The sequence below is a fragment of the Marmota flaviventris genome, chromosome X (assembly GCF_047511675.1).
Source record: "Marmota flaviventris isolate mMarFla1 chromosome X, mMarFla1.hap1, whole genome shotgun sequence".
Taxonomy (NCBI): Eukaryota; Metazoa; Chordata; class Mammalia; order Rodentia; family Sciuridae; genus Marmota; species Marmota flaviventris.
Window position 1 is genome coordinate 32,877,820 of NC_092518.1, and position 27,091 is coordinate 32,904,910.

Consider the following 27,091-nt stretch of genomic DNA (forward strand, 5'->3'; position numbering starts at 1 on the left):
TTAAAATGGGCACTCAATGGATCATTTAGATAACTTCATCCATTTTTATAAGCATAAACCAATTTTTTTCTTAACATTGCAAAACAATTTGGCTTTATTCATCTTTTAATTAAAAGTAAAATATCTTAAGGAAATTCCTACACAACATCTATCATAATTCACTAGCAAATTAAATACATACTCTATCCCTTTAAGCGAGCTTTCTTTTTCTCTTTCTTTTTGGTGAAAAAAAACTGCAAGATTCCCATAGACATGCGGCTGCTACACATCTCCAGCAAGTATCAAGTAAGGCATTCTAAGGCAGCGCTTCTATCTATTTGTTATCTTACAGGCAGAGAAATCAAAGCAATTGATAGGTAAACGTCATGCAGTCTTTAGACAGCCTTCATAATAATTAAAACTTATCAGCATTCCAGTGGAGTTCTCTCATAATCTACAGAATAATCTTAAAAGTATCCAGACACACGAAGCTCGGCTCTGAAGAGCTGAGCTACCACTCGCTCTGAGCACCCTTGCACACATTCAAATCACCATAAGCTCCATTAACCCAATCTGCCTGCAGCCCTGCCCTACCCGACTGCCCCGCCCCCAATCCTCTGTGCACATTACAAAACTGACAACCAATAAAGGTACTGAGATGCGGGTGGGGGGCTCACCTGCAGTGCCCGCTGCTCCCGGCTGAGCTGGCTGGAATCTGCATACAGTTCGGTCGTGACACACTTGAATCGGTCCCCCACGTAACCGGCCGAGTTGGCGATTCTCTTGGCCAGCTTAGATGGCTTTGGTTTCAGAACTTTGCCATCGTTGGATTCGGCCTCGTCAGCTCCATCTTTGGTATAGGTGGGGGTGACGTCCACACTCGGAGGGGCGCCACCCATGCAAAATGGTTTGGGATCCTCTTGGCTTTTACCAAAAGTCACGGTGGGGCCGTCGCTCCCCAGAGTTGGCTCCAGGAACGGAGCTGCGACCGGCATCCCCAGGCTCTCCTTGTTGGCTCCTGCGGGAGCGCTGTCCTTGCCCACGCTGAACACGGGCTGGCCTGAGGCCTGTTTGAAGGCGTAGGCCTCGTGGAAGTCGCCGATGCGCCCCAGCTCCTCTCTCAGGGCCATGAAATCCCGGTGCTGCTGCAGGCCCGGCTCGGCCGGGGGCTTGGCGGGCTCTGCGCTCTGGCCAACGCTCTCGGCCGCAAAGCTGGGTTTGGACACATTGGCCTCCGTCTTGGCATCCGATTCTTCTCGGAGGAGGTCGACGTAGACAAGCTTGTCGCTTTTGACGACCGTCTTCCCTTGACTCCAGCTAGGGTTCGGCTTTGGGGTCTTGTCGGCGGGAACCTCAGGGTGCAGCTTGCTGCTGTTGGCTTCCAAGATCTCTGAGAAGCGGCTGCGGAGGGTGGGGTCCTCGTAGCGGGCTCTCTCATGGGACCGGGACCGCCTCTCTGGTTTCTCCTCTTTAGTGATCTCGATGGGGGTGTGCGGGATCAACATGGGATGTACCATGCCCAACCCCAGGGCGTCTTGGTAGGTCACAAACTCTGGCCGGCCCGTGGGCAGCCCGTAGGGCAGGCCAGGCTTTGGGGCAAGGTGCCCGGGAAACAGACTGCCGTTGGGTAACAAAACAGGGTGAGGGTACACGGGTCCTTTGCCGTGTAAGGACAGCGGACTGATTGCGATGCCCTCAGGGGCCGGGTAAGGGAGGTAACTTCTGGGGTAGGGGATCGGTGGGGACCTGAATGCCTCGTTTGGAGACAGAAAGATGGAGCTTGGCGGGAGCCCGTTCTCGCTTGCTTTGAAAGTCGGTTCTGGGTTGCTGGCTTTGGCACCCTTGCTGCTGGTGCTGCCACCATGCTTGGCGGGCGTGGTCGGGGGCTGGCCCACGTGCTGAATGACGGACGGCGTGGTGTCCACGGAGCTCCTGCTGGTCTTGGTGCCATCTGCATTGGCATTGGGCGCTGGCGATGCCGAGGCTGGGCGGCCCGCGCTCGACACTGCCCCTGACACATTAGTGATCACGGCGTCTGTGCCACCCATGCGGGGACACGAGGAGCTCCGCTGCTGTGGTATGGCCCAGTCCAACGCCTTGTTTTTCAGCGACATGCTTTTGCCATTGGTCTCCTCGTTGGGACTTGGCCCCGGCACCACCCAGGATGAGGGCGCAGTGCTAATGATCTCAGATCTATAGATAGCACAGCCATTTCCTGGAGGAGATAATGTTTCTTTTGGAATCTCACTTCCGGACAGCACGAGGCCGCTTGCAGCCCTGCTGTGAACCAGCACGGTGGGGGCCATCTTCTTCATGTGGTCAGCTTTGGAAGCATCCACATCTACGACTTTAGAAGACAAGTCCAGCGGCTTATCTGTGACGTCTTTGGTAACGGTCTGCTTCTCCAACAGAGGCGGCGAGCCCCCGTCCTTTCTGTCTTGAACCGTTGTCTTCCGGGTGTGCCCGGGCACCGGCTGGGCACCCTCTCCGCCCTCTGACGCTTTGGAATACTTGCCGTTGGAGAGCCGGCTCATGGGGAACTCGCTGCTGACCGTCATGTATGGCTTCGACAGGGTGACCGAGGGGGAGGTGGACAGCCTGGCGTAGTGCTTATGGAACTCGGAGTAGGTGTCTGCGGCAGGCTGGCTGGGAAGGTGGACACGGGGCGAGGGCCGCGGCGACGGAGGCAGCAGGAGAGCGGAGTCCCCTGGCAAGCCGCTGGTGACCGCCTTCGCAGAGGGCACCCTGGGCTGTTTGCTGTTCTGGATGTGGGGATAGGCGTGGGAATCGACGGGGTTCCCGGGACTGACGCCCATCTTCCACGGGAGGCTTTTGTCTGGGCAGTGGACGAGAGGCGGGATGGCCGGGGAGGCCGAGGGTGTAGAGAGCCTCATGGGAGAGGCCAAGGATGAAGGGATGTGGGGACTGACGTAGTGGGGCGGCGGCAGGTAGAGAAAGCGCTCCCCGTTGGTGCACACGGGGGAGTACAGCGGCTGGGCCAGGCTGTAGGACTGCTGAGGTAGCAAGGCCTTGTACATGTTCAGGGAATACTTATTTGGCGAGTCGAGGAAAGGGTAGATGGCTGGCGTGGCGCCCTCCATGTAAGGGTTGACCCAGGGCAGCCGCAGGTAACTAGCACCATTGATGTTGAGAGGGCTCTGTTTGTCGCTGGTGGGCCTGTCCAAGCCCAGGGTTTCTGCTGTGGCCACAGCACTTTTTTGTATTCCAGGCGGAGTTTTGTACATAGCACTGAAGCCATTGGGGGCCTTTCCGGAGACGGAGGGCGGCTCCACGGTCTCGGGCGTATTGGGCTTGAACTGCATCTCTGGATTCCTTTCCGAAGAAAACCCGAGGCCTCCGAGAGTGCTTGCAGCGGCCTCCCGGCCCTTCTCGGAGCCCAGTCCACACAAGCTGGAGTACACAATGTTTCCGGGGACCCGGAGGCCTTCCCGGATGAGGCTGCTGCGGTCCATGCTCAGCGCAGCCAGGCCATCGATCCGATGGGCCGTGCTCGCATCCACCTTTGCAGAGAAATGGACACGCCGATTACTTGGGACAGTCATTACAAAAAGCAGTAGCACTACCCTGAAGAGACACCCCCAGCCGGGTCCCAGGACATCAGCCTTAACATCCCCACCGGAAAAGGTTGAGGGCAGGAATCCTGAGGCTCACGGCCCCTCCCCGCTCCCCCAGCCCTTTGCAGCCCGCCCCTCAACCTGGCTCACTCCAGTACCGTGAAAACACAAAGCCTCCTCCCTCTGGACTAGAGGCCCACCCGTTCATTCAGCCATCTATGAACTCTGGACAATTCACCCTTTCAGCAAAAATTCTTGACTGTAACCCAGAGAAGACACCAATCACAGTCTTCTCTGCACCCTCTCATGGGGCCCAGGGCTCTCTGGTCCCTCCAGGGCCCGGGAAGGTTTAAGGGGAGGGAGGAACGGTCACTTTGTTTTTCCCAGTCATAGGAAGGCATCACTGAACACGACAAGAAAACAATCTGCAGTGGGACACAGCAATGGACGGCTTTAGCTGTCTGATTTCTAAATCAATAAAGAGGCCAGGGGTCAAACTGTGGCTGCGTCTTTTGACTTCCTCTCCCTGGTGCCCAGAGACACAGTCGTGTTTTACATCTTACTGGAAAGGTAAACCCTAAGGGGATACTGGGAGGCTGGAAACTTACCCAGCTGGGTGCACCCGGGTGGCACACACCTCACCAGGACCTGAACCATGGGGGGGCCTCAGGGGGTGAAGCATGTCAAAAAGGGTACACTGGGTGGAGATGGGGCTCAGTGGTGGAGCGCCTGCCTAGCATGCATGAAGCCCTGGGTTCATCCCCAGTACTGGGGGAGAAAAGCAAAACCCCCAAAATGGGTGCATCGCCCAGAGGGCAAGGCAGCAGGGCTTTCTATATGGCTTAGCCTGGAAGCCCTCCCTCGCCAAGCCCCTTAATGTCATGCAAATTAATGCACGATTGATTACAGATCACTGATATTCAGATATCACATCAACAGATGCCATTAATCTCTTACCACGTTGTGGTTCAAGGGGTTCTCTTCTCTCAGTTCCAGTCTGGCTTTTGAAGCGTCACCATCATTTACAGGAATTTTCCTATTTAAAAGGACACAAACTTCATGAAAACATTCCTTACTGAATCCTTCTTTCCCAGATCTCCCCAGACCAGACCAGTTCCCACTAATCCCAGACTTTTGACTGTCCTTAACCCCCAGATGACCCACTTTGAAAGTTGCCTCCAAAACAGCGAGGAAAAACAGGAAAGGCCCGATAGTGGGGGACACCAATGGAACATGTCCCCGAGGAGGGCAAGTCAGAAATTGAAGCACATCTGTTTCTCCCAGGAGATGTTTTTCTCTCTAGAGAGGCCGCGTTGGCTTGGCCAATCCTCACTAGCCGTCCTGGAGGGCAAGTGTAACAGCTGGAGACCAAGCCGGGTGGAAGCCGGGAGCCTGCCGCCGGCCCCGCCACCAGCCACTTCTGTGTTAAGCACAAGGGCAGGCTTTCAAAACTTTTCCCAAAACAAAGTTAGGGACCATGTCCTAGGAAAATGGGTTTCCATGGCGACGATGAAGTCATATTCGACTGCCTTTATCAAAAGGATTGGGGGGGGAGATACACACCACTATCACACAAATGTCAGCTGCTCCAGGCTGAAGAGGAAGCTACACATCTGTGCCAGGCTGCTGCGGCTGCCCTGGGACTTGTTATCAGAGCGCATCGATAAAGAAAGTGCTCCATGCCAACTTCCAAATCCCCAGGACAGAATCGCTGACAAGCAGCAGAGGAAAAGTTTCATCATTACCCCAAAGAGCCGCTCGGGCCGTCTACTGTTCAGCAGGTCGCCTCTCCCCCATTCCCAAATTATTGATCAGGAAGCATAACAGAGCCGTCGGGCATCCGAAAGCAGGGGCCAATGGCCTCACCAAACGGGCAGCACAGGGCAAACCCACAGCCCGGGCTCCACCGCAGGAAAGGGTGGCCATCTCCCCGTTTATTACTGAGCAAACTATTTGTTTTAAAAGCGCATGGAATGCCGATGCACCTGGGCCCACACTCCTGACATTTAGAGTTAAAGCAGCATCTAGACTGGGATTAATTCTCCTTCATAAATATGAAATAATAAATTAAGGACGAAAGTGCACGGAAAGGCCGCTTTAGGGGCTAATCTTTTAAAGGGCGGCAATGCTTCGCTGAGCCAGGTTGCCTGTTCCAACTGTAAATCAAGGGCCGCCAGCCAGGCAGGAGATGGCTCTCCCCCAGCCCTGCCGGGGCCCCTGCGGCTGTGAGGTGCTCTGCTCAGGAGTGCAGGGGAGCAGGGGAGCTCTCCCTCCCCAGGACCGGCCGGGCATGCGCCTTCACCTGTCTTCGCTAGTCCCACACATGCGGACCCGCTCGCTGTTCATCCAGCTGTGAACGTTCCCATACAGGGGGGTTGCTGAGAGCATGTCGTCCTCTTGGATGGCAGCTTGCCTTCAAGCGTCTAGTCTGTTTCAAAAAGAGAAAAAGGAAAAAAAAATTCGCAGGAGGTTGAGGAAAGCGAAGTAGAGAAGGCCTCTCTCAAGGCAACCCGTACAGGCTGTGCTGCATGGTATACAGATGGCTGCAGGAGGACCCACCTGACCCCCATATTCAGCCAGGGGGACGAGGCTTCCCTGGCAGGGGGCAGTGGGGGAGGGCTGCAGATTAAAGAGAAACAGCCCACGTCACTGCGCCAGCTCTCCCCTTTCCCAGCCTTTCAAAGTGTACGGTGGTCAAGAAAGAAGCATTCATTCTTGCCACTTGCTACAGAAAGAAGTGTTTATCCAAGGGGGGGGGGGGCGCTGTGGCAAGAGCCACAGGGACCAGTGCTGTGGGTGCCAGATCACTGGCAAGCATGCACTGACCCTCCCTGGGGCTGTCGTCAAAGGCACAAGAGCGAGGTACTGGCGGCAGGTCCAGGGCTCAAACTCTGCTGGGTTCCCAGGGCTGCATTTCCAAGGTTGCTGCGTGTGCAACTTCCAGGTGGAGGGTGAAACCGGGGCGGGGGGCTGCCGGGCTGCCCCACCAGAGCCCTAGATTAGATTAAGCACCTAACCCGGGTGGTTTTGCCTGGGTGGTTCTGCCTTGGAGCTGCAGAGGGAGGAGGCTGAGTAATTCAATGACGCCTGCTCGCTGGGGACAAGAAATCATTAGCGAGCGCAGAAGTCTTTGCAGCCCAGGCTGATGGGCTGGGAGCCGCTGGCACATGGGAGAGCTGGCCAAAGCCACCCATTGCCCACCTCCAGGGAGGGGAGGGCTGCCGAGGCGGAGGAGCCCAGGCCACGGCCCCGCCCCCTTACCTTCTCTGCCCACCGCCCCCACCCACATCACATTCTAGTTTGCTGCATGAGTGAAGGGTCAGGACAAGCTGCATTTTATTAACAGGATTATCACGGCGCGTGATTTATCCTCGTGCAGGATTTTAATTGCTCTTTGGAGGTTGAGCCGTTTCTTTTGACTGCGCTTCAGCCCATATCCTGCTGTTAAATGCTGGGTTAATAAGTAGGGGAGCCTTTAATGCCTGGGACCGATGGCCCTTGGCAATTCCCTGCTCACAAACACATCTCAGTTTCCCTTGTCCGGGGCCAGCCACGGCCTTTTTCCACGGGACTAAAACCTGAGTGTGAAATAATTGGTGTGCAGATCATCAGGGGAACTTTTCTCTCTCCTCCCTCACACACCCACCCACACAGTTTCCGAAAGCCCAAATGTTCCCTAAGTCGACACATTTCCTTTGTTAGCAGGAGAAAATATGCAAATGCTTGCTTTTACACTTTAGCACACGGAGGAGCAGACTGCCAGGTCGGTTGGTTGGAGGAACCAGGTCCAGGGACTCTTCTGCCACAGTGACGGGGAGCTGGGGGTTGGGGGAGCACCCAGGAGGGCAGAATCCCAAAGCCAGGCTATCCTTCTTCATTTCTTTGTCCTAACTAGGTCTTTTGTCCACCAGCATCCCCCACCAGCCCCCATCCACAGAACAACGTCTGTTAATCACAATCCACTCGCACCGACACACCACACAGAGTTACAGCTCAACAATGAATCGGGAAGGGAAGGAAGGAAGGAAGGGCCGAGGGACAGGCAGCAATCTGCAGAGGTGCCAGGCAGGGTGGGCTTCTGAGAAGCTATTTCCCTAGAAAGGGTCTTTTCTTCAGACAGACTGGAGCATTTCTGAGGGGTTAGCCACAGCACCCCAAAACGACTGACTCAGGTGTCAGGGAAGGTGGAGGGGGACCTCATGGGCTCTTCTCCCATCTTCTAAATAAACAAAGCAAACGGGAAGGCCTGCAGCACAGTGCGTGGCAGACCACAGGGCACATCCCACCGAGGGTCCCCTTCCTAATCTCCGCTGCCCCTTTTAACAAAAGGACAGACCTTCTGGGTGGTCTAATAAGAAAGCAGACTATCATTCCTTGGTGTGTCCTGGTGGTTGGGCAGTGGCAGTGCCCATATTATGCCATCCCCTTCCTATGCATGGATGAAATGCAGGAATTCCATCAGGAGCAAAAGGATTACTCCATCAAGTCCCCAAGAAAAGGAGACAGAAGAAGCAGATGCCTAAGAAAAAAATTCATCTTGTGGTATCCCGGTTTTTAAAAACTGGCCTTCCCTTTAAATGAGCTGCCTCGCTCTACACCTCCCAAAGTAGACACCTTGGTAAAAGGGTGATCTCAAGGCACCTTAGAGAGGATCAGAGTAGTCCCACTAAGTGTTTGACACCCCCCCCCGCCCCCGTTCCCACAAAAGGCTAGTAGCCTGTTTATCCAAAGAGGGCTTCATTCAGAGAAGGCCACCAAGAACCCCTGGGTGCTCATGAAACTTCCCTGGTCCTTTGGGGTTTTCAAGAACAATGCTGCACAGACAAATGACACCCACTATCAGAATGAAGTGTTTACACCAGGCGGGGAGGCGCATGCTTGGAATCCAGGTTACTTAGGAGGGCGAGACAGGAGAATTCCAAGTTCAAGGCCAGCCTCAGCAACTTAGCAAGACCCTCCTCTCTCTGAAGAGAAAGTTAAAACAGAAAGGGCTGGGGATGTAGCTCAGTGGGGCAGCACTAACTTTGCATGAGCAAAACACTCGCACGCCTGCCACTGAAACTGCACTCCTGGCCTCAACCTTCCACCTGATCCTGTGCGGGTCAAAACATGTTTCTCTTCTTCTTCTTTTCTTTTTTTTTGGTGGTGGTACTGGGGGAGGAACCCAGGGCCTTGGTCATGCAAAGTTGGGGGGGGGCTGGGGGTGAACATAAAGAAGCAGAAGTGGGATGGCATTGTTGGATCCTGCTGTGGACTACACACACACACACACACACAATCTTTAGCTGCCCCATGAACTTTTTGTGAACTGTTTAAAAGTGGAGGTCTGTTGAACAAACAGCGGCGCCACTGCCAGCCATAATTTCATTGCAACAAGCTAAAGACTTTTAACTCTTTGGGTGCCTGGCCAAAGATGGGGCAGAGTAGAAAGGGCCAAGGGACCGTGGCCCCACCTGACAGGAGGCCCTTTTCCAGGGTGACAAAGAAAGAGCAGCCCAAGCCTCCAGCAGGAGTAACAGGTGTGGCAAAGGCCATCCTGCTTTGGCAGAGTCAATGTCAAAGAGAATTCCCATGGCCCACAGCCCACAGCCCACAGCCCACAGGCACACAGTAGGCTTCCCTGGGATGCAGAACACTGGGGTAAAAACAAAAAGATAGAGAGGGAGAGGCACGGTGACAGTCACCTCAACCCAATTCTAGAAGCTGCTGTTGAAACAGATGCTCCCTCCCACACCTCTAAGGCAAAAGGCTTCAAAAGCGACCATGCTGACCCTTGGCTGTGGGATATGGCGGGAGAGGGCAAAAGATCTGATCTCGATGACAAACAGAGCCCCTCAAGGCACTTTCCTGCTGTATTTAAGGGCTGGTTTGCCCTTACTTCTCAAGGCCTCCCCCCATGCAGACTATGCTTCTAGAAGTGCCGAGACGTGTTAAGTCACTCAGGAAAAGCACTTTACAAGCACCAACCTGTTCGCAGTGGGAGCTGCTAAGCTGTACCTTGGCTCTGGGTTTTAACCCTTTTTTCCAGCAGTAGAGAGAAAGGGACAAGGAGGGGGGAGGGGAACGAGGAGGGAAGATGGCTGAGACAAGAGACCAGACAGGAAAGGGTGCCTGGTTCCTAAAGAGCAGACTGTGACTGCAGGAGCCAGCGGCTGGAACACCCAGTTCCAGGGAGACCCGCTTGCAGATCAGGCACGCACAGCACGGCTCCCAGCTCTTGGGGCAGGGGCAGCTGCAAGCCTGGGTCACCGGGACACACTAGGAGCAGTCATTTGCTCCATGGCCAGGGCTGTGTTAGGGCACCTGCACACATGGCCTGGACAACCAAGAGGAGGGCCTGGCTGGCAGAAGGGGGGATCAGAGGGGCTGGATTTTAGAAGACACCCCAACCTTGGCATCCCTGAGAAGGGGCACTGTGCCCTCCATGAACAGAAGTGAGGGGAACCACAGGCTCCGCAGAGCACCCACTGCTCATATTTTGCTGAGTCCTGCCAAAAAGACACCATTGTGGACCGAGGCAAGGGACAGCACGCTCCTCTGTAGAGAGCTGGAGGGCAAGAAGACAGCGCCAGGCCCCTCCTGCCCCACCCCCGCACCTGGGCCAAGCCAGGCCACTTTCCACTATTCCGCCCTTGAGGTGGCCGTCAGTTCCCTGGGTTCAACCTGCAGTTGTGCTTGTCAAAGGGCACAGACAACACAAAAGGCATGGCCGCAGCACTGTACCAGGGCCCAGAAATCAAGTCGCACCTCCCTGCCCGCCACACAGACATTGGCGGCACCCCTTCTCTAAGTTTCCTCACTAGGCTCCTCCGGTCCCCCAGGGCCATTCGTCAGCCAGTGACCAAAAAGACTTAGACAGGCCTGAGGGGTCTCTGGCTCAGGTGGCTGAACAGTGTTCCCAGCCAGCACCCGGGATCCTGTTCAGGTAAGGGGCCTCACCCAGTGCACAGCTGGTCCTGTGTGTGGAACGTTCAGGAAGAACATGGTCCGGGCAGCCTCCCAGCTCCCACCCTCACCTACAGCATGTCTCTGGGCAGGTGGCTGAACCTCTCCAACCTTGGTCCCCTCTGTAAATATTTGGCACTGTGTTTTCCAGAGGATTAACCTGCACTATGGACTTGAGTTTTGCCTGGCAATAGCTGGTACCGGCCACGTTTAACCCCAGGGAACAGCACCTGACTGTGACCTGCACAAGGTCTAGCGAGCCCTGGGTGGCTGCAGAGCCCTGGTGGCTGCTCGCGCCCTTTGTGGCAGTACCATCCTACTCACTCGCAGGGGGAGGCGGAGGCAGGGAGGGGTGGCCTTCAGCTGAGTTGTGTGGATTTCACCGAAGCCCAAAGCTAGCGCCAGCGCTTCCTGGGGCTGCTCCAAACCCAGACTGAGTCACAGCAGCAGCAGGCTCCTGGTGTCAAGGGAAGGAGGGGTGAAGAAGTTCCTATTTTCGGATGTTGGGGGGAGGGCCTGTGTGGGGGTGGGAGATGAGAAGAAAAGGCTTGTCGGGCTGCATGTGGGGAGGGTCCTCCCCGCTGCTCTCCCTGGCATTCTGTAGCTCTGGAGTAGGGGGCGCGCCAGCCGTTCCCAGGTCCCAGGGCTTCCAGGGTTGTGATGGAGGGAGGGCACTGGCCAGGCATCCTCTCAGCCTGGTGGGGCTAGGGGGCTGATAAAGCCCACAGGGTGCTGTTTCTTGGCACTTTCCAAGGACTGGCCATGGCCTAACCTCCCCCAGTGCCCCACCCACACCCCCAAGTTTTGTGTCAGTGACAGATTCAGCCAGGGAGCAGGAGGGGAGGAATGGGGGAGGGAGGGGGTTTGCCAGGCCCTGACCTTTTCGCACTCAGAACCTTCCCAGCCTCCTCCCAGAGCGCAGGGGTTAGAGCAGAGAGCCACCTGGGTGGAGAGTGAACTTGGCCCTGGTGGCGACAGCGAGGGAGAGAGGGGGAGGGGCGCCCCCTCTCCGCGCCTCCGCGAGCGCGATCGGTCTGCAACAAAGGGATTTCTCTCCCACCACACACACCCGTGCTGCTCAGGGCTCCCGCCCCTCCTCCACCAAGGTCCCGGGGCGATGGCGCACACTCAGGCCCTCGGGACGCGACCCCGCTGGGCCCGGCCTTCCAAGAACTCCCAACAGTGTCTCCCAGAGGCGGCCGACCTCCCCGGTCCCCAACCCCAGTTAACCCCTCGGACCCTGCCGCCCGGCGCCTCCAGCCCAGCTTCCCGAGCGAGCCTCCGCCGCACCTCCTGGCCCCGCTGTTGAATCTGACAGAAAGAAACTTTGGGTGGGCTGGGGGGGGGGGAGAAGCCCAGACCTCACGGGAAATGCCGCCAAGCCCATCAGGGAATCGGCACTGAGACCCCTCCCACCATCGTTCCGGGCTCCCTTCCGATCAGACGGAGGGATGGCTCCTCTGGACGCCTCCTCTAAAGAGGCAAGCCAAGGGTAGCCAACTGCAAAGGGGGAGGGGAGGCACCAGCAGGGATCGACCCTGAAGAGTCGCTGCCAAATCCGGGTGGCTGGCCACGCAGCCTCCGCCCCCAGGCAGAGCCAAGGCCGAGATCAGGTACTTGGGCTCTCCCAGCTCAGGGACCAGGAACAGAGACACTTCCCCCTTCCCGGGGATGGCCTGTCCTGGCCCAACACTGGCTTTTTGTTCCTTTCACTTTCCTTCACGGTCACGGCAGACCAGAAGCCAGGGAACTCTGTGTGTATTCAAGAGGGCAGGAGGGAGTGAACTTGGAAACAGGTGTCCCTCAACAGGAGGCCACACAGCACCAGAAACCTAAGACAAAAGCCAGGAATCCTCCTAGCGACACCTCTCTCGCCCCAACACACACACACACACACACAGCACCTTTGGTCTGCGTCCTCTCTGGAGAGTGTACACAGCCAGGGCAAATCCCCAACAAATGCTCCTCGCCAAGCCACCCAAGGCCACGTCTATGCACTTTGTCTCCTTCAGGGCTTTGTAGGGATAAAATGCATTTGGTGCCACCCGCCCCCAGCAGAAAGGAACAAGCTATACTATACTGCAAGGCTAATAACAGCTATCACCCGTATACACAGGAAGCACAAAGGAACTTTTAACATACTTAAAACCCGGGGATCCTGCCATGTGCATGGAGGTTCCTTGCCGACTGCACAGCCTGGGCATCCTGGGAAGGCCGAGCGGGAGGGTCAGGAGGAGAGGGACACCCACTTTCTTTACAAGGAACAATAGGAACCCCATGTCTGCTATTCGCTCTCAGAACTCCAAGCACCCCAAAACAAAGCCGTGGAACTACACTATAGGTGGGGGTCCAAGAATTTTTGTAGCTGTTCAGAGTTTAATTACTCCTCCTTGATCCGTAGGACTAGACGACACGACACTGCCAAGGTTAAAATGCCCCGAACAGCGCCGAGCAGATGTGAGCGAGCTGGCAGACGCGCAAATGAGGCCTGCCTCGGAGCACGATAACAAGTGACTAATACATTGCATATCGTTGAAAGAAAATTATTTTTCTCTAATTTGCATTTGCTTGGGGGGAAAAAAAAAGCCAAGCCAGAGTCCCTCCTCACAAGCAGGAGTCTAATCCTGGAAATACAGCCCGGCTGCTTTAAGAGAGCTGGAAGGAGGGAAAGACTGCCAGTGTTTTGGCGTTGCAGGCTTGTTTATCTTTCCGCCTTTCCTCCAAGGCGAAACTCGTTTTGCAAGCAACATTCCTACAGAAAATGGCACACGTCATAAAAAGAGACCAATTTATAGAACTGGCACCGAAGTTCATGTATCACTCCAGAAGCATCTCCCAGCTCCCCATAAGGGAACCCAAGTAGACGTAGAAGTCAGTCCACATTAAAACTCAAATGGTAGACCTGGGGGAGGGCAGGGGACGACAGACTAGATCTGCAGATATTCAGCAGGCTGCCCATCCAGGGACAAGCCACACAGAGGGGCAGGATATAGAATGAAATCAGCCCTAACTGATCCTCCAAACCTCGGGGACAGCCAGGGGCCCAGGCCTGGAAAGCTTCAGCGTAGGAATTCCTGGGGGGTTGGAGTGACGCTTTATAGTCCGAGTGTCCCAGGCCAGCCCAGAGGCAGGCCCACGTTCCTGGCCATTCATGCTATCTCCAAGACTGGCCTTAGGTGATGACTGCCACCAATTGCTCTCCCTCCCACCTGGCTGCTCCCTGCAGGGCCTGGCAGGGGACCAGGAACTCAGAAGCCTGTGGCTGTGGCTATCAAGTTGGTGCCCACAGAGTGGGTGGCGCTGTGGCCAGGCCTCAGGACTGCCCCTTTGCCTCCTGCAGCCGGAGGCAAATGCATCCCGGAAAATGGCAAGGTGAAGGGATGCGAGTCATCAAGAGCTAACCTGCACCCTTCCCTGAATTACAATCCATCTGTGGTCGTGAACCTACACACACGCATTTCCCCCTGGGAAACAGCGTCCAGAGCCCAGAATGCAGGGCCCGCCTGTCTTCAACTTGTCTGAACACAGGGCCACTGCAGAGGGGACCCCAGCCTCCAGAGCCTCTGTGACCTCCAGGAAGCCTTCAGTTAATACATTCTTCCCAACAAGCTTATTTAGGACTGCGAGGTAATTTCCCCCAAATCTTACAAACTCTGTCCCAAGCAGCTGAGGACCCCGTGCCTGGATCCTGGCCAAAACCCCCCAGACAGAGACACTCCTGACCCAGCAGGCCTTCCCCTGCCACCTCGGCCTGAAGAGCTCCCTAAACCACAACATCAGAACCACCTGGCCTCCCGCCCCTCCCCTGGGAAGTCATAAAGGTGTGTGCCGGCTGTGGGGGCAGGGGCGTGTCTCTGAGCTCCCTCTTGTCGGGAGGACACGCTGGCCAGAAAGTGGCGGCCACCTCTGCGGCTCCTCCGCGGGCCTGCATAGTGCGCGCTTTGTGCAAGTGCTGAGGAGGCGCAGCGCTGCTCGCGAGCCAACAGCTGTCACATTATTTGCACTCGCTGTAAACAGCCTTCACATTCCCCCCTTACCACATAGTTAAAGCCAGACTAACAATCCACAGTTAGAGATCAAACCAACAACAGCAGCATTGTGTCTGCCTTCGCCTTCGCACCAAGCCCAGCAGCTGGCAGGTTTCTCCGGAACAAGGGACCCCCGCCCCCCCACCCCTGGGGCTCCAGCCAAGGCCAGCCAAGGAAGCATGCGTTTGTCAGTGCTGTTTGTTAAAGCCAAAGAGCACCGCCATTTCGCAGAGATTTCTCGGTGGTTTATCAACCCTCTCCCAGAGTTGGTGCCTTCTGGGGGCCTGGAGAAGCAGGGTGGGAAGCGAGGTTGCTGGGACTCCCGGGACACTTGGCCCAGTGGGGGCTGGCCCGAGCGGGCCAGGCTGGGGTCGGGGCAGGGAGGCCCTGGGGCAGAGGCCAGGCCCGTCTGGGTTGGTGCAGCCCCGCCGAGGACCGCCTCTGGTCCTTCAGAAATTGCCCAACTCACGGAAGACTTACTGGCCGCCCTACTGATCAAAATGTCTCCTTTATGATTTTTGGTTAAGTTGAACATTTCCATAATCGTCATTATTAGTGCAAATTACACGCCTAATCGGTCCTTAAATAGATTTTAATTAAATAATCATACAAGGCTCATTTTATGACTTAAGAAAGGCATTACTTTTCGTTATAAACTTTCCACCAGGATACGGAATGACGACAGCAGACAAATACTTATTCTTTGAAAATGACCAATAACCAATGGGCAGAGTAGCCGGAAACGGACCCGGTTTCATTCGCTCTCCAGGAGGGAAGGGAGACCGGACGCACAGCACAGCACAGCACAGCACAGCGACACAACTTTCCTCCTGGGGTGGGAGAGGGCATCTCTTCCTCCCAGGCAAGACTTCTGTCTTCTCTTTGGCCGGGAGAAACAAACCCCCTTAACCCGACGGGAGAGATTCCTCCAGCTAGTGGCTTCTAGAGACCACTGCTCCCCACCCCCACCCATTTTTCCACCCCAGTCTGCTCAAAGTCTTGCGTGAAGCAAGCAGGCCGGGCTTGTTAAATGCTGTGTAAAATGCTGTTAATAAAATAATAAATACAAAGGATGGAGGCTGCGGGGTCCACGGGTGTTTTGACTGGAAATGCCTTGGCACTTGCCACGTGTTTATGGAGAGCAGACAACTCCAGGATTTACATACTTTGGACATTTCTGTACTTCATTTATTCTTTCCTAAATGACGTAGGCCTCGAGCTATTTCAAGTTTGCATTTGTACAGAACTGTGAAATGCCTAGGAGTTTCTCCAATTAAACCAAGTTGGAAATCAGACCCAAAGCTCCAACAGACTCCCTAGCTAGCAGCGACTCCACCCTCAGCCTCTCTGGCTGGAGAAAACAAACAGACCCTCCAGAACAATCCTCAGCCCTCGAGCTCCCCACCTTCCCCCCCTTCCTGGAGGGCCCCCAGGGCAAAGGTTAAGGCGTCTTCAGATTCCAGGCCCAGCCTGCCTACACGCTGTGGCAATCCCAGCAGCTCCCCAGCAGCTCGGCGCATCCTGGCTGTCCGCTACCTCTAAAATAGGGAGCTCAAATGGGGGCAAAACTGCTGGCCTGGTAAAAGCCACTGCTCACACAACAATGTCAGCAAAGGCTGGAAGGCATTCTTTAGAGGGACCAGGGATTCGTGCCTACTGAAGCTCTTTCAGCACAAAGGCTTTTAGGGGAAGAAGGGAAAAAGAGGGAGGGGGAGAGGAGAGAGAAAGGGAGGGAGGGCTCCTGTTTCAGAGCAGGCATCCCCTGAGAGTCAAGAACCAAGTGTAGCTTCAATCAAACGCTGACTTCCCCTCTGGGAGTCGAGTAGGAAACCTGATCACAGTAGCTTACTACCGGCCTGGATCCATACAGGTCTGGTTTTCTTCTCATGCTAGTAATTTTTTTAAATACATATCGATATAAAAGAAGCAATCCCTGGCAGACTTTATTGAAAACCACACTGAGCCCTCATAACATCCGGACTTAATCCCTATCAAACAAACCACAGCACCTCAGGCCTCAGCAGCGGGCCACCCCCCTCTCACCTCTTCCAACCAGGTCTCTCCCCTCCAGACGCCCCCGTCCCCTCCCCCAAAATAAAGACAGGAAGACTTGCCCAAAGCACCTAGATAGTGGTTCTGGAATCAATTCCTAACCATATAATGATCCCACTGGGGGGGGGGGGGGCAAGTCTTTTCATATGGAATCCTTTAAAAGGCAGCATGCAAAGACCTGGAACAAAGGCAAAGAGGAGCCCACAGAGGCAGACCCAGAAGAGTACCCAGGAAGGGGCCCTTAACCCGCATCCTTGGTCCCTCTCTGGACACTGGCCTAACAGGTCTCCCAGAGCACGGGGTAGCAGGGAATGGAGGAGCAAGCTATAGGAACATGACCAGTTATTCAAAGCAATTATTAATCCTCGGGGCCTACTATGTGCCAAGTATACCTCTTTGATCCTAAAGGTGGATAATTATTCCCAGTCTTACAAATGAAGAAACTTAGTGAGGCTCAGAGGCCATAAATAACTTGCCCCCAAGGTCACACAGCTAGTAAAAATGGGCCACGGTCAAACTCAGTCCTGGAGTTTCGGAGAGGAGCCAATTATGGGTCTAATTGTACCATTCAGAATCCCTATTTTCCCATACTGTCTCCTCAAAGAAGTTGGGAAGGCTTCTTGGGCCTTGTGCGCCCATGTGCAGAGCAAAAATAAATAAATAAATTAGATAGATTGTACTTAACGCCTAAGTAACTGGGTCCACTACGAGCCCCAAGCCCAATTTCTCTTACACCCGATCATCTCTGGGTCCACTCAAAGTCTTTCACAATCTCCCCCTACATCCTACAAGTTTCCCTACACGGAAATATCCTGGTGTGAGGCCAAGGAACCCAACAAGGCGCCACTTTCCCTTCCTAGCAGCCCACAAGAGGCAGGGTAGGTGAGTTTGCCACTCCTAGGCCTCCAGAAAAGTGCTGACTACCATCACTGGGAACTTGGGGCTTGCCACCCTAAGTTTTGCCACATAAAGCAATAAATCAAATTATCTAGATGGAGCAAAAGCCCTTTGGAAGGAGCTCCTACCTCTTCTAGGGTTGAAACGAAAACCCCCAGGGACCAAAGTGGGTGGGAGAGGGAATTACCAGACAAGTGGCTTGCAAGACGCAGGCCCTGGTGGACCCGAGCGTTCCCACAGAAGGCGAAAGCCCTAGGCGAGCTGGGGAGCGGGATGCCCTTCCTTTCTCCCAATCTTTCCTCCGAAAACTCTTGGGCGCCAAAGCTCAGGGCCCGACTTTCCCCACCTACCCTATCCCCAATTTCGAGGTCTGCCCCAGGCTTTCAGATGTTCCAGGGAAACTACCTACATCCGAAGCCGCAGGCTCCACTGCAGAGGGCCAGCTCCAGCTCGGGTCAGCGGGGACCAACCGGGGCACCGGACTGACGCCCCTGCGAGCTTCCTGGCCCGGACCGCTCCCTCCCAACAACGTCCAAGCTCCGGATGTGCGAAATGGCCCCGCGGCGCGGCTCGGCGGGCAAGGGCCTCGGTGGCGAGCGGGGTCGAGGGGCACCGGGCACTCACCCGCTCGTGGGCGGAGCACGCCTCGCGGCCCGGCGGCCCCTGGCTCCAGGCCAGCCCTCCGCAAGTGGCTTTCTTTCTCTTTTTTAAACTTTCCAGCCTCGGCGAGCGGGCCGAGTTTCCAGCCCGCCCTTCTACCCAGCACAAGCAGGGCCTCCCGACCCCTACCGGGAGGCGACCTCCCGCCCCGGGCACCGCTAGCCGGCGGCCCGGACAGACGCCTTCCCCCGCCCACCGCACCCCACCTCACCCCCGCCTACTTGGGCCACCTGGAACCGGAGGCTTCCCGGAGCGATCGCCGTCCAGTCAAGCCCGCGGCCACGGCGTCTAAAGAGAAACTCTCCTGCATCTCCAAGGCGCGGGCCTGCCCGCGGCGCGCGTGAAGTGCGCCCCACACATTGGCGCTCTCTCGGAATGGCCTAACGCTTAGGAAGGGGGAGGGGGGAAAGCGAGGCGGGAAGGGGGAAGGGCTGCCTTTTTTTTTTTTTTAACTCTTCCGAGGCAAGAGTTTTTGGTGTCCCTAGCACGATTGCAAATGTCCCGGCAGAACAATAGAAATGGGGGGTGGGGAGTGCCGGAAATGGTGCTGCTGGAAGACCACTATAACCTTATAAACCTCCTCTTCCCTTGCAGTCACTTGGCATGGAGAGACCCCAGTGCCTGCCCCGCAATAGTGCCTTTTTAATAACTTTTTCCTAAACACGTCCCCCTCCCCACTTTATGAAATCACAAGGGCTAAGATCGCTCCCAAAGTTGTGACCTCCTGAAGCTCCAGCCTCTCACCTGCTCCGCCCCGGGCACCCCGACCTGGCTCACCCCCTCCCCCAACAGTTCCCGGGGTTTGCACCTAGACAATAAATTTAGTTTAATTTAGCTTCCGGTCTTTAATTTTAGCAGGTCTTCTTTTTGCATGCAAATCAATATGGCAATTACCATCTAAAAGCTCGCCCAGCCCCGGGTCAATGTAAATTGATCATTGTCCGCCTTCCACAAAATAACACCGGGAGTCTGTGGTGCATAATGAGATTATACTGGAAACTGTCTTTTAGATCACAAATTATATTTTATGCTGTCAGGATCTTCTCCGAGTGGACTTTCCCGCTTGTCTAATCACGGGGAGCCCACTGGCTGGGGAGACACGACTCTGCAAGAAAACCAAGTGAGGATCCGCGTTTGTGAGACCCTCGACAGACAGCACACGGAAAGTGAGCCTGCGCCCCGAAAGGGGCCTTCAGAAAAAAGAAGCAGAGCACCGTTAATGAACTCCCACCCAGCAAAAAGTCAGATGGCCCTTCCTGGGGAACACCAGAGAAAGCCGTCGGGGTAGCGTAGGAGATCAGCGCACGCCCCGGGCCAAGTGTCGGAAAGCGACAGAGTCGCCACCCGGGAGGACCAAGGAGGCCCCAACCGTCCTGCAGGGCGGATTCTCCGGGCTTCACCACCTAGGCCTCAGCGGCACGGCTGACTGTGCAAACGGAATCCCGTCGGCCATAAACACTGGCAAAGACACGGGGCGGGCCGTGGTCTCCCTCCTCTAGTCTGGGCGAGTCCCCCACCAGGCCCGATCTGGCGACACTGGCCGCGGGGGATCCCAGGCAAGGAAAAGGACCTCCCTCACCCAGAGCACTGCTCTCCCGCCCTTCAGCGGCCCCCGGGGCACGGGTGTGACCCCGAGGCCTAACAAAGGGCCTTCAGAGCTCCTTTCGGCCTCAGGCCGGCGGGGGAGGGGTGGGGCGCGGCGGACGAGGCGGACCCACGCGGTCCCCTGCCCGCCGAGTCGACTGGGCCTCTGGGCCTGGCGCCCTCGAGGAAATCAGCAGGGTGGCATTGTCAGGGGCTGGCGGTCGTGCCTGAGGACCATCCCGGGTTTGGGGCGGCACTTTGGCCACAAGAAACTGCAAGCCTCCCGCCAGCCCGAGGCCCAGCCCTGCCCCGCCCGGCCGGGGCTCCACCCAAGTGCGGTCTTCCCAATAAAAGCTGGAATTCCCGGCTGGGCTCAGACAAAGAGGGACCGCGGCAAATCGACGCCGCAGGCAAACTAAACCCTAGCTGGAGTTTACATGCGCGTCTGGGGTCACCCAGGCGCCTGCTAATCCACCCTACACTGGCCGGCCAGCACGGTCTCCCCCAGCAAAAACAAACAAACAAACAAACAAACACTACAGACCCAAATAAAAGCATGCCTGCCTTCCCTTTAATTCCTCCCAGGAGCCACACGTTTTTCCATTGGTCTTTCCAGTCTGCCAGGCTCTGCCTCACCTTAGCCAACAGGCCCCAGCAGTGCCACATCCATTCCTGGAGGCCACAGAGTGGCAAGCTATCCCCTTTTCCTCCACCATCCCGCCATTCAAGGTGAACTTCAAATCTCTTCGGAATCCCTCCTACCTGCTCGGCACACACCCTCACCCCCTCTTGTATTATACAAGAGACTCCATCCTTTGGGAGCTGCTCTGCCCCTGGTTCCTTCCAGCCAGAAACACTATTCCCTTGTGAATGTGCGTGTGAATGTGGTTGTGTGGCCTGCACTTTTGTGTCCACATTGGTCTCACTGGGCAGGAAAGTCTCAGGCATTGAGGGGGTTTGGTCATTCAGCCTGTGCATCTAAGCATGGGTGTATGCATATGAATGCTTTTTGTGTTTCCAAGTGACCCTCCTCACACCTTGAAATGGACTTTTGTTTCTGGAACCCACTTACTGAAATTCTGCCCCAGTTTCCAGCTCAACAAAGTTGGACTTTTCTTAGAACATCGCCATACATCTTTGCATTTGCACACCCATGTTTACATTTCTTTATCTCTTATGGATCTCTTGTTCCATTTGGACATTGGAGTCCCAAGTGTCTTGATTTGTCTCAGCACCTGTCATTCAGGCACACATCTTAATCTGAGCATTCCTGTCCAACATACGTCTCCTTATACTACTTATGTTTTTCTTGCTTTGCCTATATGTGGCTCATGCCCAGGACGGGCCAGTATGGGTTTACCATTTAAAAGTAAATAGAGGATCCCTAGACCACAAACCCTTAAAAGAAAGGTAGGGGAGAAGAGCACACGTAGAATTAGTAGCAAGTTATTGATGTATAGGGTCACACAACTACCAATTAATTTCAGACTCTGGAAAGAACTAATGTGTGCAAAGTTGGATTAAATTTTCAGACCAATTCACTATTAGCACCATATGTGTATACAAATGATGGATCTCCTAACAACACATCAGTGTCCAGACCAACTTGTATTCGCAGTCTGACTCTCTTGCATACAAGTTCACGGTTAAAAGTGTTTATTTATAGGGACAACTCAAAGACACCCCCCCCTCAGGGCATACCTGTACATTCTGGCCTGGCATTTCAGGCTCAGGTTCTTAGTCTGCAGCACTCAGTCAGAGGCCCCACCAGACTAGAGCTCTGTGCAGACCATCCCTCACTTGAATGCCAGCAAAAATTCTCTCTTGGGAACATTGAGGTGTACACATCTGCATCTCCCAAACTCAGTTCCTTAAGCGAGGGTGCCCATTGTGTGTGTTCACAGCTCCCCCACTGACAAGTATCCGGTCAAGCTAGATCATTTAGCAGCTGCATTTGGTTTGTATTAAGAATAGAGAGGATGCACCAGGATGTGTCCATGCACACACAGAAGAGAAAGGAAAACCCTAGGCCTAGATTCCTGACTCCTTTCCCCTGGGGGGCTACTTGGCCTCCAAGAATTTCTCCTGGACTCTTTGCTTTGCACCCTTTCCCCGACTCTTTGCTTTGCACCCCTTCCCCATTACACTATCTCTACCCACCTTAAAGGGTTAAGACAAGCGCCCCCCCCCCAGCCTTCCTTCCACCCAGCTCTCTGGGCCCGCAGGCTAGCTCGCTCACTCGCTGCTAGCGGGAGTCTGCTGCCGTCTCCGCGTCCCCCCCCCCCCCGCGTCCTTCAGCCGGGAGGGAGCCTGCATGCCTGTCTAGACCGATCTATCACCGGCACACCAACAACACCCGCGAGAGCGCGGAGACCCTGCCCAGATCCCCCGGCCCGCACGGTTCACGGCGGACAGACTCCGGGGAGCGTGACGGAGCCTGCGGGGTGGGGGTGGGGGACTACAGGCACTGGCCGCCCAGAGCGCCCGGCGGGTGCTCCCCAGCTCCTGCCCCCCGCGCTCCCACCAGCCCGGCTGCCGGGGCACAGTCACAGCTCTGCGCGCTGGGCAGTCCTATTTTTATCTTGTCTAATCCCAAACTGGGCGGGGAGCACAGGCGTCGTGCTTAGAGAACAAGAGATAGGCGAGGGAGGCGGGGAGGAGCAGCCAGGCAGCGACGCGAGCGGGAGCGAGTTAAAGACACAGAGGAGGCGACCGTGAGCAGGAAGAAAGAGCGGGCTGCGCGGGCCTCGCGGCGCCGCACGCAACGCGCCGCCCGGCGAAGTTACACTCGCCTCCCTGCGGTCCCTAGCTGCCCGCCCCTCCCCACTTCCCAGCGGCGCTCTCCGCAGCCAGGACCGCGGGGCCCCGGCCTGTGTGGGAGGCGGAGGCCAGGCCGGCCCTGCAAAGGGCTGGAGAGAATCGCTAATGAGCTGTGCGGCCCATTGATCCAGAGAACACTTCCTAATTAACTCTCAGTCACCTACTGGTGACAGCGCCTCAAAGGACAGCGTTGGGGCCGGCCAAGCCCCAGCCCCGACCTGGCGGCGGAGCGCCCAGCGCCCGAAACCCGCACGCTCCCCTAACCACCCTGGGCAATTTGCGTGCGTGGCGGTGTATACTCGCACGCCGAAGGCCAGCCTCGGATTAGACCTGGACGGCATATTAATCATAGCTTACCCCCCACTTCCTCTACGCGGTGAAATCGTGCCCAAAATAAACACTAGAACCTACACTGCAAAGCCCAGACCAGACCAGATAACAGGTCGGGGGCGGAGTGGGAAGGGTCGAAAAAGGGAGCATATCCTCCAAGTGTCCATGCACAGGAGCCTGAGGATGACAATTAAAATGCCTTCCACACAAGCAATTCTGTTGGCAAAACCGAATCCAACACCTCTTAAGGGTAGATTTCGGTCCGCGGTGTCCGTTTCCAGTGCCACAGGAAGTGTCAGATGGCTAGAAATACCCAAGTCTGTCTGCGCTCACCACCCACCACCTTCTGGGGTGGGCCATTTCCTCCTCATTTTTACTCCCAGGCCTTTTAAAGGGTTTTTCTCCAAGGGGTTACCCCTAGAACCAAACACCAGTACCCCTTTCTTCTCCCCTAGTCCCCTCTCCAGAAGGGGAGGAAAAACAGCCACAATGCTAAACCAGGAGCTGTCTAGTCTAGACGCAGTGAGGCTGTGCGAATACCTATTTGAAGCGCGTTGGTTTCTTTTTAAGGTTTGTTTTTAAATACACATAACCCTCCTTCCTCAGTCGCTGTTCCATTCCCCCAACCCCCACACTCTAGACGCCGGCGGCGCGCGTCCCCGTGCGCGGGCACTCACAGTCTCTAGCTGGAGATCGCGGACTTTCTGGAAAAGATTCATTAACAGCAAATTAAGCCTCACCCGGCCTCGGCCTACACGCGGCCAGGCACGGCAGTCTTCGGGACCCGGGTACGTGCCCCTCGAGCGTTCGGGCGGCGGGAAGCCCGCCGGGACCACGCGTGCCTCCAGCCGACCTAGTCCGCACACGGCGCCCCAAGGCTCCTTTCGTAAACAGCAGGCGCTCGCCGCCGCCGCCCCGAGCCCCCGAGTTGGCCGAGGCTCTGCGGCGCAGCCTCCCGCCCGCTCCAAGCGCGGGCCCCGCGGCGCCTCGCCCTCCCCGCCTCAACCGAGGATCGCACCCGGTGCGCAAGTTCCTCTTCGCGCTGAGCCTCCGCGCCGCACGCCCTCCGAGTGGGACCAACTTCCTCCGGCAGCAGACTTTCACACGCCCATCAGCGCTTCCCACCAGACTCCCCACTGCCCAGCGGAGGGCCAGGTCTCCCCGCCCCCCCCTCCCTTCCCGCCGCCGCCCGCACACAAGCACATTCTACACCACCCACCCCTGGGGGCTCATAACTTCAACCTAGCCCACGACGCCTCGGGGAGGGTGGAGACGGCAGGGGGTCGCGGATTACAATTTTAAAAGAACATTTACAAAACAAAGCGTCTGACCTGGCGGGCCGACCGGCCGAGTGGGAACCCCTGGCTCTGCACAATTTCCTAGTAGTTTTTTTTTTTTTTTAAATCCACGTGATCCGAGCTTTGGGGCAAGCCAAGAAAAAAAAAAAAAAAAAACAACCCGGGACTCCCCTCCCGAGTTGCGCGGCGGCGACAGGTCGAGCTCGACTCGGCCGGAGGCGCCCGCCACACACCCTTGCGCACGCACACGCCGTCGTTCCACTTGGAAGAACGATCGGCCCCCGGAGAGGCGAGACCAGGCGGCGGAGGCTGGGGGTTTTTACAGTTCTTTCCCGAGTCGAAAAAGAAAGCAGACGGGAACCCGCCGCCCTCCCCTTCCTGCTCTCGAGCTAACGCCGAGCCGAGCTTCCCAGCTTCCAGCCCAGCTCCCCCCCTTCACCCGACAAGCGGCGCTCAGCGGCGACCGCGCTCCCGCGCAGACACACACAGGCTGCAAACTTCCACTCTGCGAACTCCCTGCTCTCCTCCCAGCCCCCCGGGAGGCGGCAGGCCCCCAGCTGCGCCCTCCCTCCCCGTTGCCTACGCGGGGCCGCTTAGGTTGGCTGCATTTCTAATAACTTACAGCTATGAAATAAAAACGAAAGCGAGCAATGAAGCTAAGGGAAAGCGCGAGGCAAAAGGTTCGCGGGGTACGCGAGAGTCGGAGGAGAAACCCGCGACCGGCGGGGGCCCCAGGGGAGGGGGCCGACTGCAGCCAGCGGCGCGCCAGCCCGCCCGCGGCCTCCCAGGGGAAAGGTGTTCCGGGCACTGACCTGAAATCCCCAGTCGGGGAGTAGGCAGGGAGCCTGCGATCCGCCGGCGCTTTGAAGTTTTCCCCGGAGCAGAGTCGAGGCGGCAAGGAGGAGCGGGGGTCGGCTGGGTGGCTGGGAAGTGGTATGCGGGGCTGGGGGTTGGCGACGCTAGGGAGCGGAGAAGGAGCCGGGCCGGGGAAGCGCAGCGAGCAGCAAAGTTTGCCGTCCCCGGCTGCCCGCAGCCCGCTCAGGCGCCGCGCTCCCTCGCCGTCTGCTGCCAGCCGGCTGCCCTCGGGGTCGGCCCCGCCGAGGGGTGGGCTCTCAGCCGCGTGGGGGTGGGGCGGGGCGGGGCGGGCTCCGAGCCTCAGGGCAGGTGGCGACAGCCCCGCGCGAACCTCCGGGCTCCCGCAGCTGGACTGGACTCCGCCTGGCTCAGCAGCTCCCGCGCCGCCGCTGCCGCCCGCGCTCGGGCAAGAGCCCCAGCGCCATGTTGACGGTTCGCCGCGAGCGCCCGCTCGGGCTGTGTGTGTGTGTGTGTGTGTGTGTGAGAGAGTGAGAGAGAGAGAAAAGGAGAGAGAGAGAGAGAGAGAGAGAGAGAGAGAGAGAGAGAGTGTGTGAGAGAGTGTGTTGGCCAAGTCGTCCCTGCGCGGCGACAGCGCGGCTTGGGCTCTCCGCCCGGCGGCTCTCGGGCTCCCCCTCCGCCGCCGCCCGCCTAGCTCCCGCTCTCGGTCGCGGTCTGGGCTCCGGCGCGTCTCCCCCGCAGCCGCCGAGCTCCGCCCGCGTTCAGCGAGGAGCGCAGCTCTGCCTCACCTTGCCGCTGGGAGCCCGGGCTCCGTCTGCAGCCGCACGCCGCGATCCCAACGCGTCCCCCCTCCCTGGTTCCCTCCTCTTCCTCCTCCCCCTCCCTCCGCCCGCCCTCCCTCCCTCCCTCCCAGCAGCCGCCTCCCCTCCCCCCGCAGGCGCAGCGCTCGGGCGACAGCCGCCGCCTCCAGCTCTCGCAAGTTTGAGCTCCCCCAGTCTCTGCTCTCCCTCCGTTGCGGCGCCTCCGCGGTGGGGTTTCGGGAGGGGTGATTCCCCAGGAAAGGTTTGCCCGAGTTTCCCCGGCCGTCATCGATTCCCAGGCCTGTGCGTCGGGGCCTCTCCACGTCCGTACCCCGGACCACCTGGGTGGCACCCCCGTAGTCCCCTGCCGTCCCCTCCCCAGCTCGGGCCGACTTGGCTGCACACACCCGGCCAGGACGCACGTCCTGGGCGAGCCGGAGACCGACTTGGGCGGCGGCGGAGGCGGCGGCGAGGGCGGCCCGCAGAGCCCGAGCCGAGGGGATGGGGGCTGCGGGGGCAGCTCTCCCAGGCGCGCGCCGAGACTCCCCTTGCTACCCAGAAGGCCAGTGGAGGACCGCAATTACCATAAAGCGCCTCGCACTCCGCTCAGCCAAAGCTGTCAAACCCCAGCGGCAGCCGCCACTGCCGCCTCTCGCCACCAGTGCAGCGCTCTCTCGGCCTCGCGTCCCCTCCGAAACCCAGCAGAGCCTAGCAGTGCGCGTCTGCGCCCACCCCCACCCCAGATCGCTCCTTCTTCCCGAAGGAGCTCCTTCCCATTTTGGTGTCCTGAGCTACCTGAAAACACCACCCGGGGCAACAGTGGCTGTTCCGCCCTAACTCCGCGGCCGAGTTCCCCGGACGTTTCAATTGTGTGGGAATTGTTTAGAGGGGGGGGGGGGCAGGGGAGGCGCAGGGAGCAGCTCTTGGGGACACCAGGAGGCGGAGGAGGAATAGGGGAGCGGAGATCCGACAGAATTTTTCCCGTTTTTTCGGCATTTCACGGTCTGCACCTCAGATGGTTGGAGGGTCTGCCCTGGTCCCTCACCCTGGCTCCGAGAGATTATCTCCCGCGTTTTATTTTCCTTGGCAGGGAGCAACTTTTGGCTTACAGCGTTCGCCCCATAAATTTCCACTCGGTAACGTCGTGCTGATCGGTGCTCGGTGGCGGCGTACAGCCTGCACCCGCAGCAGTTCAATTCAATTGACACGTATTGAGCTTCTCCAGCGCACCCAGCGCGGCGCTGAGCGCGGGTGGGGTGGGGAGGTGGGGGCAGGCGGGCGTGGGGGGAAAAGAGGAGAAGCAAGGTTCC

General features: G+C 57.2%; 1 protein-coding gene across 4 annotated transcripts in view; it reads right to left on the reverse strand.

Annotated features, from left to right (window-relative positions):
- Positions 1-25,781, reverse strand: part of Bcor (BCL6 corepressor) — a 47,793-nt gene extending 22,012 nt beyond the window's left edge. For all 4 annotated transcript variants that reach the window (XM_027927338.2, XM_027927335.2, XM_027927336.3 and 1 more), the window contains exons 1-4: positions 24,981-25,781; positions 5,857-5,982; positions 4,512-4,590; positions 657-3,500 (exon numbers count right to left, since the gene is read on the reverse strand). In XM_027927338.2, the coding sequence (XP_027783139.1) occupies positions 657-3,500; positions 4,512-4,590; positions 5,857-5,942 (3,009 nt within the window). In that variant the 5' untranslated portion in view covers positions 5,943-5,982; positions 24,981-25,781. The remainder of the gene's footprint in view (positions 1-656; positions 3,501-4,511; positions 4,591-5,856; positions 5,983-24,980) is intronic.
- Between the last annotated feature and the right edge of the window lie 1,310 nt (positions 25,782-27,091).